The 16019-nt window shown below is 49.1% G+C and overlaps 1 protein-coding gene across 8 annotated transcripts in view; it reads left to right on the forward strand.

The window, feature by feature from the left end:
- Positions 1-16019, forward strand: part of camta1a (calmodulin binding transcription activator 1a) — a 285492-nt gene that overhangs the window by 238137 nt on the left and 31336 nt on the right. For all 8 annotated transcript variants that reach the window (XM_076041854.1, XM_076041856.1, XM_076041849.1 and 5 more), the window contains one exon: positions 13413-13566. In XM_076041854.1, coding sequence (XP_075897969.1) covers positions 13413-13566 — 154 coding nt within the window. The remainder of the gene's footprint in view (positions 1-13412; positions 13567-16019) is intronic.

The following is a 16019-nucleotide window of genomic DNA, read 5'->3' on the forward strand; positions in this document are numbered from 1 at the left end:
GGCTTTGATTGCAAGATGAAGCCGGGATTTGATTATCAATGTTGTGCAAGCATTTGTCATCGTGTCGCTGGGCAACTGCAGTTGCGTGTGCAACCGCATTTTTGCGCGGTTCATGTCAGGTTTGCATGTCAACTCCGAGTGCTCGTGACAAATTTTGGAGCTTCACCGTTGATGTTTGCCGGATTTTTCCTTCCTTCCTTCCTGCCTGCCCTTGGTTTGAATCCCTGCGGGGACCCGTGTTCAGGACCGTTTCAAAGCCATTCTGCTCGCACATCTGCCCTTCCTCCCAACATCCTTCCCTTTAACAACATGGTCAAGACAAATACGTGGTCTCATTATATGAAGTTTTTTTTTTTTCATTGAAAAGCCTCATAGCTACACTGCAGCAGTTATTTTAAACACCTCATTACACAAAATCTTTCATTCATAAATGATAAAACTGAAAACCATATTAGGGATTAAAAAAAATATTAGTGTGTGTGACCTTTCTGCAAATTTTCAGCGTGGTCTTTATGAAATGCTAGAGCTATGAAAATGGAATTGGTCATATTAGAATGTGGTTTTTAATAATACCTTCAGGTGTGCAGTACATCAAACGTTACTGTGGCTCTGTCCGCCCTTGCCTCTCAACCAGCACCACGCGGGTTTCCTCACACCATTAAAATCTGTGCTCCGTGCAGATTTTATTTTTGTCTGACAATATACCAAAATATGCAACAACCAAAAAAACGTTTTTATGAATATTTCTATCTCTTTCTAAAACCACAGCCGACTGAAACTGTCTCAGATCACATTGAGTCAATGCCAACAGGTTTACTGTTTGGTATTGGTTTACCTGTTGGTGTATTTTACGAAATGTCTTTCAATTTTGGTGATACAAGACTGGAATGATATGACTTACGCTATTATAAATTTCAAGCTTTCACAGTAAATCATCCTAAACTGGATTTAAAATATTAGAAAGCCACATGCCAGCAGTTTATGGAAAACCCCCTCATTTGGTGCCGTGCGGCAAAAGTCACAACTTTAGCGTGGTGACTATCCACATGGCTGAACCTATTGTTAAATATAGTAGGGAAATGTACAGGATGTACATCTGTAGGATGTGAATCTGCTGTCCAGCCTGAGCCTGACCACCCATCCCCCCCGGCCCGGCACTGCTGAGACGAGGGAGACCCAGACTCTTTCCAGATTTATCTCTACAGCTTTGTTTGACTAAGTAGTGCAATAGTGTTGGTGTTGGAGCGGGCTGGAGTAGCAACAGCAGCGGCAGCACAGCGTATGCGTGGGCCGCCTCAGCCAGTGGGGCTTGGCACAGAGCGGCAGCATATGTTCCTGGCCAGCTTCCTTCTTCCCCTACCATCTTTCTTTCTCTGGCTTCCTCTTTCTCTGTCACAGACTCCTCCCCATAACCCTAAGCCTCTTTTTATACCTGGTGCTCTTTCCCATCTTTGGACTATTCATGAGACTGGTGGCTGGCTGGCTAGAGCAGAGATCAAGGTTGCTGGGGATCTCAGGGTTCCCAAGGGATGGCACAGCACATCTCACCACTTTCATCTGGTATAAAATCTGGTTGGTCTGTTCAGCAGCTAATAAATGCATTTTTCTCTGGGTTTTTCTGACATGTTTTGATGCTTTTTCGGTCACTGGTCACCAGCTTATCCCTAGGTCTGCCCGAAATCCACACTGTGAGATCTTACTTTTTCAGAGTGCCTTTAACTAAGCACCATAGTACCGCCCAGCAAAGGGTTAAGTGCTTCCCACATAGCCCCAACCAGCTGTTGCAGCCTCTCACACCTTCTCTCCTGCTGCCTGCTCTCCTCCCTGCCTCTTGGACCAGTAAATGAACACTCATTTGCAAGTTAGATAAATCCTTTGAATGTATTATTGATGCAAACAAATTAGCCTGTGGGCCCCAGACAATACCTAATGGAGGCTTTGCTTATGGGTGAGGTGGTTTCCAGCGAGGGCACTGTCGGTGTTCCAGGATTGATGCCTGCTCCTCTGCCCTCTAATTATTTCTCCTACAAATTATTCAGCTGTTCTGATGCAGTTTGAGGTTTAAAGCCTTGCTTTATTATCGCTGCCTATGTGATTTCTGGCCCCAATCTGGCCACGTTCATTAGTTTATTAAAGCTCAAAAAGACACGGGCAATTAGATAGCTGGGGTAAAGCCACCGAAAGAAGGGAACATGTTATTATTCAAGTTTATGCAGGCTGCTTATAATTCACTGGCGCTGAACTTGTGCTGCCTGTTCAGGGATATTGTCGACTCCTATCGCACAGAGGGACATGCACACATTTGAAAGATATTTGAAAGAAAACAATTGAGAAATAAGTGGGCAAACTTACGCAAAGATCCAAACACTTTTTTTCCCTCAGTGTGCGTTTAATTAATAGGAGCTGCCAATGGCAGAGCGGTGGCAGAGGTTGGAAAACCATGCAAAGGAAAAGTGAAAGCGGAGATGAGAGAAGAGGACTAGCACACTGTTCTCAGTGATTAGGAGCCTGTATTGATCAGAGGAGCGAGGGGAGGACAGGCTGAGAGGGGGAGGAAAAGAAGCGGCCCCAGGGTTCGGGCCCCAACTCTCTGGTGGCCTCAGCTCTGTTCCTCTAGCTACAAGCTGGCCAGAGCCATCAGGGGATACATCAAAGGGCCTTATCTTTCCATCTGTCCGGAATGCACACATTAATGCATGCACACACGTACAAACGGGCCTTTGAAAAATGCAAAAGTTGATGACATCATTTCCCCTTTTGGAAGCGGATGTGCCTGGCCTGGCTTTGGAAAAGGGGTCAGTTTCTTTTTTTTTTTTTTTCCATGGTGTCCTATATTCTGACGTACAAGTGGCATGTAGATAACAATTCACCACGATGTCTACATGGAAACTTAAAGGGGGAGTTCACCCAAAGTTGAATTTTCACCCCCACTTTGCAAGCCAATGAACCTGGTGGTATTTTCAAATTCGCATATCTGTTCAGGAGCTCGACATGATGGAAATACACTGGAATCCCACATGACATGAACATGTGCTGTCATTGAGTGTCTAGAGAGACTAAGCTTTCCAATTTGTCTTTAAACAATTATGTTGAGTCCTTGTTTTCAGCCATATTATCTGTTTTAACGGTGGATTTTTCATGTCAGCTCTTCAGAGCAAGCCACATGTATTAGATTAGTTAGATTAGTATTAGTAGTGTAGTGTTTGGGGAATGGGGGATGGTATTACGATTACAGACAAATTGTTCTACTAAAATCTTCCACACATTTTGACAGCACACAAGAGATCTTGGGGTTTTTGTTGTTGTTTTTTTAGCATGTGACTAAAGTGGGTTTGGATTGAAATGGCAAAATGATTGTCCTCCTTGAAATTCCAGAATGGTTACGTGAATTAGAAATGATCACCAAAGAACCTATCCACATCCACAGTGAGTGGGTAAAAGTGAGGTCCTCGATGACTTCAAGTGTGTCATCGCTGAACAAAATACAACTTTTTAGTCCCAAAAATGTATTTTTTATGGGGGTGTGCTCGGACAGTGCACGCACTGAGGATCTGGAAAATATGGAGTATGGCAGCAATCAGGCCAGAGAATCAAAGGACACACTCGCACAGGCAGCGCATCAATCAGCTGGTAGTGATGGCGTGTCCGTACTCTCTCCAGCATTCAGCGCGTGTTCAAGGAAGTACTCATTACTCTATGCTCCCTGGCTCTCTTAGGGCCGGACCTGTGTTAATGCATTTTCTCCTCTTTTCACCCTCTCACTCCACTTTGCACCCTCTCCCTGCTTTTCAGCTGACTCTGGTTTTTCAACGATCTTATTTGCCTTTCAATCCAGATCAATCTCCGTCTTATCCGCTGCTCCGGAATCATAAACATTTCATAGGTTCAGCCCACTGACACTGACAGAGGCAGAGTGGTGAGGGTGCAAAGTGTCTTTGGAAGCCTGCTGACACCGGAGTCAACTCGGAAGAAATCGCCGGAAACGTTGCCCCAGTCCGCCTGCCTCGAGCCAACGCTCCCTACATTTTGACCAGGAGGCAAGCGCAGCGTGTGTATGTGCACACGCGCTTCCGCCTTTCTCTACGCAAAGTGTATGCGTCTGGTTTTGTCTCTGCAAATGTGACTATGTATTATTCATAAGCAGACACATTCATCTCAGCGAGACACCTTCAACAATTTGGAGACATGGTGTGCTTAACGGCTTAATGTAGTTGCTGCAATTTGGCTCTTCTCTGGCTGATTAACACCGGCTCTCCACTCTTCGCCTCGCTTTGCCTCACTGAGGATTAGGTGTTAGGAGAAACATCACTTCCAAGGGAGTTGGTGAATGTTTCCCCCAATTTACAAGGCATTTTCTGATTTTAACGTCTCTCAGAATAACCGCCAGCGTTTAGCTTCCGTTTCATTTGAGTCGTTACCTGAGTCTTTAAAGAGCCAAAAGACAAATTTTGCTCTCTTCAACGGAGGAACGCCAGTGAATTGTCGCACACGAGCGCCATCCCACTCTTTCAATTCTTGAATGGAGGCTTCTTGTTTTCTTGTTTTTTCCTTCTCATCTACTTTTGCGTTTGTTTTTCTCCCACAACTCGACTTTTTCGAGGGGCAAAAAAAAAAAAAAGAACAGGTCAGACACTTGCTGTGGGAGTTTGCGACGGCTGCCAACACTATAGCAGTCAGCAAAGTGCCACCTCAGCACCTGGGCTTTAATGATTAATACCGTATTGATGGTCTCAATTAATTTCCTATTACACCAGCAGAAGGCTGCAGTCGCTCTGTCTCTGTCATGGCCTTGCACTTGTTTTGGGGAGCCTCTCTGTGGCAGCTGCTGGATGAAGATAGTACGCCTCCCCCTCCAACTCACAAGCACACAATTACACAGACAGATGTACCTAACAGGCACACACGCAATCGCGCGCACAAGTCGTATCTTTTTGAAACACACATGCACACTATTACACGGTGCTTTGCTCCCCGGATTTCAAACACTCGCACGCAGATAAACAAATAAAATGTGACTCCGTCGTGCTGTTTGATAATTTTTAAAGGGGACTCGCCATGTTTTGAGTCAGAGCAAGGATCAAAACGTTTCTTCTTTAAGTGGGGGTCGAGGGGTCCTTGTGCAGCGCTCCTCTACAGCGTCTAACCATCCTCGCCAGCCCTGTTGTTTTGTGTGCTTCTTGTGCGCGTCACGACCTCTGTGGTGCCGCACTTTTCAACCTGGTGCGACGCACAAATCTGCCTTTCAGGGCCCTTTCCTAAGCTTGTGCTTTGCTTTCGTGCATAATCCCCTCCCCCGTGGCGCTGCTACATATTTGTGACAGTGTGTAACATATCGATTTATTCCCAGGATGGTCTCTGTGTGAGCTCCAATTTGATCACACATTCCCATGACCTTAACCGTAGAACCGGCTCGGCGGATCAATTTGCGGTCAACACTGCCCCCGTGGAGAGCCGAAGGAAATGCCCGTGTTTGTCGATCAGATTGGCAGACTTGTCTTTGTCTCTTAATTACTATTTCACTGCCTGTTCATGACCTCTTATGCCGACCGCGCTGAACCCCCCTCTGTCTGTCTTTAATAGGTACTATTTATGTTCTTCATTCTTTCTTTTATGGCTCACACATATGCACTGACTTTACCTTCATTTTTCATGTGGACCCAATACACAGCATCGGTTGCTAGGAAACCATTTGAGCATTTTTTTTTCTCCCTTGGGGCCTACGTTTCATTACCCATTTGTATGGTGTGTGTGTGTGTGTGTGTGCGCGCGCGCGTGCGTGTGTGTGTGTGTGTGTGTGTGTGTGTGTGTGTGTGTGTGTGTGCGTGTGTGCGTGTGTGTGTGTGCGTGTGTGCGTGTGCGTGTGTGCGTGTGTGTGTGTGTGTGTGTGTGTCTCCAGAGAGAGTTCTTGCCAAGCTGAGCTCTGGGGCTGCTCCAGTATCCAGCCCAGTAATAATAATGAGCCCCTCACCATGCTTGACAGAGCACACAGGCTCAGCAGTCCTGTGGCCATTTCTGTCATTGTGTGTGAGTCTCCTGATGATTTGTTTACTGTGAGCACACATACATTTATAAACATACGTACTTATATATCGATATAGATGAGCACGTGCGTGTATTTATGCGAGCTTGGTGCGGCCTGTTTTCTGTTACAACCTCGCTCATCGCTGCTGATGCCGACAAGCGGCGTTATCTATTGTTGTTCGGCAGGCCATTGCCGAAGCAGATAGTAGCCAGGTTGGACTGTCTTGCTCCTGGACACACATCAGTCCTCCTTGTGACTCCATGTTTAGAAATGCACCAGCACATCTTTCTCCCCTGGCTGCGCCTGTGAAGTCCTGATTCGCTCAGTGACACGGGCAGAGGCACATAAATAGCACGCCTTGTCGACCGGCACGGCGAGAGAGGGGCGACGCGCGCGTGCACACACACACGCGTGCACACACACACGCACGCACACAGACACATGCACACACACAAACAAATCAGACCCAACACCGATATGAAACTGCGCGAAAGCGGAAGAGGAGGGAGCGTGAAGGGATGGCATTAGCCGTGTTTTCCTCTTTAAAATGAATGGCACTCTGCCCTGGGAGGAAGGGATGGAAATGAGGGAGCAGGCGGGAAAGACTCGGGGAAAGCTGCAGGTTGAGAGGTTATTTTGAGGCAGAAACAAAAGAAAAGAGGCTGACACGGATCAAATCCCGCCCGCGTCTGCGGGATCTCAGTCGCTTCCTCTCTCTCCTTTCATTCCGAGTGTGACTCAGTGTCACCTGGATAGCCACTGAATAGTCGGATCAGCGCCACGGGCTCAGCCAAGGCCATTATGGCTGCCGGATGGGCTCGTGATGGCCTTTTCTCAGGCCGCCCCTGGGCAGCATGGCCTCTCTCATGGGACCACCACAACTAATGGAGATGGTAGCGTGCTCTGTAAGGGCCTCGGGAAGAATAAGTAGGCTGTAAAGTGTGACTTGAGTTGTGGCAGCTAAAGGGGCTTCAGTGCCTCCCTGGCCGACTTACCCGTCTGACTTACTGCTCGCCTGCGCAGCATCCAGAATGCATCTCGCATCCAGGCTCTAAACAACTGGCCTTTTGCACTTTCATTGTAATGCATGCAGATTCTTGGCACCGCCACAAACACACTTCTTACTCTAGTGCACTGCCCAAATAGAATATTTCAAAGCAGGAGGGGGGAGACCACACGCGCGAGTAAAAAAAAAAAAAAACTACAGCAGCGCTCTCGTGCACACTCACCCACAGTGGTGAAGAAAAATGCCGAACGCGCTCACACATGCACAATTGCACACACGGGGACGCACGGCGCGCGCACGTGCACGCACGCACGCACACACGGGCGCACTCCGACTTGCATTTCCCCACCCAGAGTGAAGTAGTTCTGCCCCTCTAAGCTGAGTTATTTAAAGCCCCGCTCTCAACTCCATCGGAGTGATTATGTGCTCCTGAATTAAACATCACAGGCCTCAGCCCCTGGCTTCCTCTGAAACACGCTCAAACATGCTGGCCCCTTCCTGTTCCTCAAAAGTTCCAAGTTCTGCCTTTCATATCTCCTCGCCAGAACACAAGGTAGTGGAGGTAAAGAGGTGGGGTATGAATCTTGCCTAAATCGGGATCCCCTGCTGGGCCAGCTGCTCCGCCGTCTCTCCCTCTCGCTCTCTCAGACCTTGGACAGAGGCAGCAAGGCAATTCATATTAAAAAGCCCTTTGTAAACTGGCTCCTACTGCTGGCCTGTACCCACCCCTGGCATCTTCTTAGCTTGGCAACTTAGGCACTGTTTAGACCAATCATAGTGTTGGATGATCTGCTGCGGCTATAAGACTCCAGACACAGACCCTAAATGGGGCATGTGATCTAAATAGAGAACATTCTAAATAGCGTGTAGTGTGTAGCAGAGGATTTGTGGAGACTGGGGTTAGCAAGTTTAGATTGTTCAATAACCTAGACAGCAGCTCCAGGCTGTTTATGCCTTTTTGGTTACTGCTTGACATGGGGTTTGTTTACCTTGGTTTGTGCACGTACGTGCATGTGTGTGTGTATGTGCGTGCACGCGCTGCACGCGTGCCTGCACTTCTGCACGTCTGCACGAGCGCAAGAGGCAGCATCCAGCCGCCCCCGCGATCCAAAACACGCCCGGTGGCAGTGAGCGCTGAAGGTTCCAAACAAAAGGAAGAAAGTAATGAAGTCTCGCGCCTGGTGGAGGTGAACTCGCCAGCATCACAGACGCAGCTGACCTTGAAATGAGCCGCGGCGTTCGTTTGGGGGGACAGGCGGGCGAGGTCAGTGTTTAAAAGTGCAACTCCGGTTGCCAGAGGCCGGGAGAAGGAGGTGTGGGGAGGCGGGCTGCCTAATTGACTGGCACCCTGTGACATCTATCACCGTGCCACCGCCGGGGCAACCTCCCCCACTGCGCAGTGAAGGGTGCAGGGCCTGTAATGACCCCTGGTGCCTGTTGGGTGGACCGCGGTGCTCGATGCCGAACACGGTGGCCGCGTGCGACGTGATACAACAGTGAGGCACGTGCGAACGATCTGCCTCGCAAAAAAATCCTCTCAGCACGAGCTCAGACGGCTTGAGCACGCAGTCAAAATAGCGGGTGCACTCAGACGTTGCTCGTTGCGCTCATTGTGCATGCACGCCGGCGCGCGTACGGCAAAAGCGACTTGCGGAAATCTGCCTCCAGACACTCATTCACACACTATTTATGATTTAATGCGGGCGGACGTTAGCGTTACAAAGAACGCAGGGACGTCGGCGAACACAAAGAACGCCAACGCGATCGCACATTTTCTGCTGAGTCTTTGCAGGAAATTGACTGACTGTTCCAACTTTTATAGGGTATCGTGGAGAAATGAGCAACCCTCGAGTCGGCTCGCTCAGTCCTCCGATGAAGAGCTGTTTGTCTTCTCATTCTGTCTCGTTTTTCCCCTCATTCCAGCGTAAGAGCTGAGTAGGGAAACGGCGGCGGGGAAGGGGGGGGGTGGCTTTTCCCGTACCTGAGCCCCCCTATCTGCTCCGCTTCCTCCTTCAGCATGACAGCCTTTGAACACCACTCCCTTCCTCTGCGTGGGTTATTTTATCGCAGAGAAACAAGTTTTTTCTCCCGCCGCTCTCAGGCTCATCCACGTTGCGCGAGGCATCCCCTCTAAATTAAGATCCTTTCATGTTAATGGCGCTTTTATCGCCCCTGTGCACGGGGCTGTGAGAGGGAGGCCTAGTTTTTCGAGAAAAGCGCGTGGAGCCGGCGCTCCCATTCTTCTTTCTGTCTCCGCCTGCCGTGTCTCTGTATGAACCTGGAAACCGGGTCCCCCCCTTTTCCCGTTCTCACTCGCTGTCTCCTAATGAGCTGCAGTCGGGCTGTCAGCACAGCGGCTACACGGAGGTTTTCCAGGAGGGGCCGCTGACATTGTGGCAGGGTCACACAGACTTAACAAGGAAGCAGACATTTCACTTGTCCTCTAATACCAGGGTCCACCAGTTAGATGCGTACTTTTGTGCTCGGCTCTCAGCTACATCCCGGCTCCAGGTCAACATGCAGCAGCCGCCACCTGCGCCGGCCGTGCTGCAGAAGGTCATCGGATCTGTTCCACTGCCTGTTGGTTCCGCCCGGTCCCCCTCCCCGTACTTCTGTTCGCAAACGTGCCTCTCCCTCCTCGTCTTTTGGAGTAGAACTGGGCGTATGACTCTCGGATGAGGGAGGCAGTCGCTGAGAGATCGTAGGAGCGCTGGCTGCCTCCGAGTGCGTGGGTGCCAGAAAAAAACCTGTTGCCTGGCTACAACAGCACCTTTATCCTCTGGTTGCGATGGCGATGTCCTGCGTGTCGCTCGTGCATGTGTGTGCAAGAGCGTCGGCACGTAAAACTTTCCCGATAGACTTTGCTTGTATTTTGTTTTTTTGTTTTTTTTTTAGTGTTTTTCTTCTCTCGTGCGCGTGCCTGCCCTTGTGCGCTGATGCATTTGCATGTCTTCTGTCAGAAAGAGAGAGTGGTGAGCGGGGGGAGGGGAGGGGCTGTACAAGGCACTCCGCCACCCACTCAGCAGGCCTTCCGCCCCCGTGGCTGACTCCCCAAGACTCTGTTAGTAATTATCGCAACATCTATCCATCTGTTCGAGGGAGAAGCAGTAAACATTAACACAACACGGCAACATCAAAAAAAAGAGAGGGAGAGGGAGAGAGGGAAAAAAAGAGAAAAAGAAGCTGGCCGGCGAGGCGCTACGTTACATACAGGCCCGCACGTATGTTGCGGTCATGCGTCGGGAGCACCCCCCTCCCCGGGAACATGTGATGAGCTGGCTCACGCACATGCAAATATGCTCGACGCATCTGATGCGTATGTATATTTATAGGGCCAAAGCTTATGCACGCAAATAGCAGCAAACAGGCACATTAGCGGAGATACAAACAGGATTACATCCCCTGCCAAAGTGTGCACCACAGGCTCCTGCAACTGTATCCCAGCGTTCCCATCTCTTTTTTCCGCTGCGGAAGTGAGACTGGAAAACGGCCCTGAGACCCTCCTGGGGAGCGAGTGAAAAAACAACCAGAGGACTGCATTACACAATTAATCAATAAGTTAATGAGATCTCATTTTCTCTAGAAAATAGTATCCAGGAAAGAAAGAGAGAGAAAAAAAAGTTCCCTCTCAGCCCCCCCCCCCCTCCTACTCCTGGAGAACCGACTCCTGATATTACACCGAGGAAGAAAAAAGAAGGCAGCCAGCAGGAAATTAAATTAAATTAGCATCCGGATAGATTTATGTTATGCCCTACGTTTTTGCTGTGTTCTCTCAGAAGGGAGGAGAGTCCGAGATGGGGAGAGATCACAGAATAAGGGAGGAACAAAACACAGATTAGGGGGGAAATTGTGAACAGGCAGGTAGCACACGATCATAAAGCACCTCTGCTGACTTTCTTGTGTTTTTGGATGAGTTAGCACATGATCTCTTTCTTTGTGTTTAGCAAGTGTGTGCCTGTGCGCGTGTGTGTGTGGGGAAAGGTAGAAAACAGCTGGGAGCGTGGGTGTTGGAAGGAGGCGATTGTGCGTATCCACGTGTGTAATTGTGTGTCTTCTGAGTGTGTGTTTGTTGCGGCGTTCTAATGAGTTTGTCCTTGCTCGGCTCCGCGCGTTTGTTCACACTCGTGCCCGTGTTGTGCGCGCGCGGCCGCTGGCCCCCCGCGCGCCCATACATCCGCATATGTTTACCCAGCAGTCATAATTGAATGAAGCTGTCTCCCTCTGACGTTCCCATCCCCAGTAGAAGATTGAGGGCATCTCTTTGCTATTGACACAGCTGCCGATGCCATCTGGGGGGGGGGGGGGGGGCACGTGCACACACTCAGCACCCCTCGCCATCCGTCGCCCGGTGTCCATGCTGATGACAGGAGGGACGTCGTCTCTTCCTCCTCGGCAGAGGTGGCAAAATTATTCACGTTCTGTGCATTAATAAAACTACAGCTACTCGTGTAAAAAAAAACTAATTCTCGGGTAAAAGTACTGATTCAACTTCTTTACCTAAGAAAAAGTAAGAAAGTACAAGTTCTGAATTATATTTAAGTCAGAAGCTTTTTTTGCCATTGATGAACAATATATTTGTTCATAATTTTGCAAAAATCTAAAAGTTGTGACGGAATCATCTGGACCGAACCGACCAGAGGTCTTGCATGAGTATCCACTCAATATCCACTTTTGTATTGAACTACACCACAGCATAGTTCAAATAGCTCCACTTGAAGCAATAGCAACTGTGATAAATAAGTGAATCACTTGAGTTAACAAGAGTAACAAGCATGTTTTTCCAATGTAACAAGTAGGAAGTACATGTATTTGTGTTTAAATGTAGGGGGTAAAAGTAAAAAGTTGTAAAGTTGCAAGTAAAGTACAGATACCTGAAAAATCTACTTAAGTACAGTAATGAAGTATTTCCCTCTGCTCCTGGGGGCTGTTTTGCATGTGACTTGTTACTGGTCGGCCATCAGAGATGTACAGAAACTTTGCAGCGATGGTAGTTATTGATGCTGGGATTTCTTTTGTCGTTGTGTTTATTTTTTTATTTTCAAAAAGAAGTCATTATTTGAATGTGTTTGTCGCCCAGCCACGCCCCAGTCTGATGAAAGCGGAGAAGGAGAGAGGGAGGCCAGGCATGGAGTTGTAGATTAATGGCGCACGCTGAGAGGGAGCGCAGAGCTACAGTATAGCAAGCGCCTTGATTTATTTGCCACTTAGTGCTGATAAAGCTTCAAAACTGCAGTCACACGCGCACATTGTTGTGGCATTTTTCTCTATCAAGGCCTTTGTCGCTGCGCCGACTCCTCTGTCTCTCATCTCCAAGCACATGCTTGTTTGTTTTGTGCTCTTCCTCCCCGGGCCGCATTCATTCTCGCTGCTTATATTTGGCCGGTCACCTATAATAAGCGCGCCTCTTATTTGTATCCGGAGATATTGTGCTGCTCCGCGTGTCTCGTGGCCCCGGCGCCAGACGGATGTTTATAATAAGTTGAAGGCGACAAGGAGGCGAAACGGGGAAGCAGGCATTGTGCTCCGCAATCAAAGCCTTTTTCGCCATCGCCGAAACAAATTGATACCACTCACGCCGGCCAAACATTCCTTTAAGCGCCGCCTATTATTTATAAGCCGCCAATTTTCACGGATTTGCCCAGGTAACCTGGTAACGGCTTCGCGAGGCGGGAAAAGTTGTCGGGGTGGTGGAGGGGGCGGGGGGGGCTGACATGGTAAACACGAGCGGGAAGTTAATTGAGGGCATCGGCTCAGCATGTGGGAGGTTTTTGACAAAATGCCATAAGTGTGCTTACACGGGCGCACGTGGTAATTGCCACACGTGCGCACGTACGAGCGCGCAAACGAGGCCCCGAGCTACAGTTGGAGCGTGTCGACTCGGGGCCCACCCGCTCTCTCGCTCGCTCGCTCGCTCGCTGCTTACAAGAGAGCCACGTAACGACGGAGATTATTGCCGATTTCTGATCCCAGATTTGTTCTGCTCTCCGCGCGTGCGGTTTTCGGGGTTTTCTTCTTCTTCTTCTTCTTCTTCTTCTTCCTCTTCTTCTTCTTTCGCATTCACTCCTCTGTTCCTCGGCGCCATCGCAAGTCTGTTGCGATCTGCCGCTTTTTTTCTCAGCAGCATTTTTCGCTTCTCGCCAACCAGCTGGCGTGTTCCACATAAAAGCCCTCGCAGCTGAGCCGCAGTGTCTACACTATGTGTCACTAACCACTCCTCCGTCGCTTGCATCCCCGAGAAATCCGCGCGTAGTCGCCGACGACGCGGTTCTCTCTCTCCCCCTGTGTCGGCTTGTCTAAACCAACCTCCCCTCCCCGCTTCACCCACCCTCCCCCTCCCCCTCCCCCTCCTCCTACCCCCTGTCTCTCACTCTCTTCCCACCACAGAACCCTGACATTGTGCTCGTCCACTATTTGAATGTTCCGGCCATTGAGGATTGTGGGAAACCGTGCGGTCCAATCCTGTGCTCCATCAACACAGACAAAAAGGAGTGGGCCAAGTGGACCAAGGAGGAGCTGATCGGCCAGCTCAAGCCAATGTGTGAGTATCTGAGCGATCCCATTTATCCGTCCCTATCACTCCCCTCAACGCCCCCAGGTCTACGCTTTTATGAACAGCCGTGTACACACAGTCGCTGTTTCCTCTGAAAAGGCCCTAATAGCCTCTGCATGTCCACACACAAGGAAAGACTTAACATAGCGGCTGCTGTTTTCTTTTTTTTTTAATGTAATGTCTGCTCCTATTAGCTGACAGCTGGTACACTAAGTGCCCTCGGCACCTCAGTCAGAGAGCATCCTCGCTCAGCGTTTCCACGCTGTGATATGAGAGCCAGGCTCTTCCTGGAGCCACCTTCCAGTGATGGGTCAAAGTTCACCCCCTCCCTCAGACCTCTGGCACCGCTCCGGCCGTGCTGAGAGTGCACCTCCTCCCCGGCCTGGGATCGTAGTGGAGGCAGAGGAGGGAGGCAAGCTGCTTATTGATTCATGTTAGTGCGTGGGAGTAAGAACGTCTGACTCACCAGAAATCCCCACCAACCCCCACCCTTTCGCCAACTTTTGTGCCCAATGGATTGATCCTTCGTTGTTATCGGCCCCACTAATGCATGTTAGATGCACTATATGCTTTTATGAGCCTCTAGTCCGGCCCGAAGATTGAGGCAATGTTTTGGAAAAACTCAGGGTTTGCCAGATGATGATAATAGCCAAATGGGGACCTTGTGGGGCATTGAAAATCTTTCAGAACGCGGTTAAGGCTCCTTTAACAGCCAGACTGTGATTTGGGTGTGTCTGGCAGGGGCGGAAGGGCTGTGACTGATATTCCAATGGCCAATTATTGGCGCTGTGGCCAGGTAAAGAGGAACGTGTCAGCAGCTTTACGGGTACACATGCATGCCAGCGGCATACTGACGAGGCAGTGGAGACCACCTTTAAAGAAGTCTTTGATATCTCTTTGGCTGCCCTGCTGGCTATCAGTTTAAAGGCGTATTTAAACACAACAGCTTTAAAAAGCAACGACCTACACTACTCGCCACATATGTGGCCTAATGTCGAAAAAGAAAGAAAAAAAACAAGCGCCATTTGCAGTAATGAGTAAAGTCGTTAACTTTGGGAGTTGTTGGGACAAAGAGGTTGAGTGTGAGATGCCTTCAAGCTCCCAGGATACATGATGAGGCTACATAAGAGCAGACAAAATCCCTCTTCTGCTCTCTGTCTCCCTTCTCTCCATCCCTCACTGTTTCTCCTGGACCAGCCTTCACGTCAGCAGGCGTGGTGGTGGAGCAACATTGCCATCTAGTGGTTTTTCTGATATAGCAACTACTACCCTCCCATGGAATTAAGGGAGTCTTCTCTTAAGCAGTACCTGTGCATCGTACTATCTCATATTTATATGTATCTCAAATATTCAAATTTGTTGGGGTTTTTTTCCTGCTTAACACACACACACACATACACACACATATGGGCACACACATCCTAAAAAGCTTACATTTTGTTTATTACAGTTGTATTTGATGATATGCATACTGTGTGCTTTCATCACTCTTCTATTACTCAAACACTGTTTGTGAACCAACTACAGGAGTTCCTTTTTAAAATAGCAGTGTCAAAAAAGATAATTTAAAAAATTCAGGTCGCTACATTGCAGGTTTGCAGTGTAAAGTGCATTATGCTGACAGTCACATATGATTTTCATGGCTAAGTGAAAGAAAATCATCCCCACAGAGGAATGATGGTATCGGCTTTTGCTTTATAATTGCCCTCTTTCGTCTTGATTTTCCCATCTGTCATCCGCACAATATTTCAGAGCGCCAGCCGTTTGACACGTGTAATGACACGAAGAAAAACAAAAAAGGAAAAGCGTTGGGAGTTTGTGGCTGGATTGATCCGATTCTGTCTGCTCGCGGACCGAGCCACACACGCGCACAAAGACTTCCCCTCGAAACGTGCACGTGTGCATGCACTTCAGTGTAAGCCCCGGCAAACGGGCCCTTGCCTGACCTCTCCATCCTCCACATCCCGCGGTGTTAAGAGACAGAAGAAGAAGAAGAAGAAGAAGAAGAAGAAGAAGAAGAAGAAGAGGAGGAAGAAGAGAGGGAAAGCGGGGAGGCGAGTGGCTTCACCGCTCAGTCACGCTACGGCTCCACGGACAAGGCAGCCAGCTCGATTCACTCTTTGGGTCTAATGCTACAAACACGCAACGTTCTTCCCAGCCGTGCCTCCGGCCTGCTGACAGATAGCGCATGAGCGGCTTTAACAAACACTCAGACAGACAGAAGGCCTGTCTCCAGGCTAGACAGACAGGGGCAGAGGCGAACAGACCAAGAGAAGACAGACAAGCCCGGGGATCGCATAACCGTTGTACTTCATTTTTTCGATACGCTGCCCAGTGGTGCAGAGGCAGCCAGATGGGATGTGCGTGTGTTCCTACAGATCAGCTGAGTTTTTTTTTTTTTTTTTCTTGCCATTTGAACGTGAGCGATGCTGCTCGTGACA

Source organism: Nelusetta ayraudi, unplaced genomic scaffold, assembly GCF_046127955.1.
Source record: "Nelusetta ayraudi isolate G7.1 ecotype Tasmania unplaced genomic scaffold, CSIRO-AGI_Nayr_v1 ptg000070l, whole genome shotgun sequence".
Taxonomy (NCBI): Eukaryota; Metazoa; Chordata; class Actinopteri; order Tetraodontiformes; family Monacanthidae; genus Nelusetta; species Nelusetta ayraudi.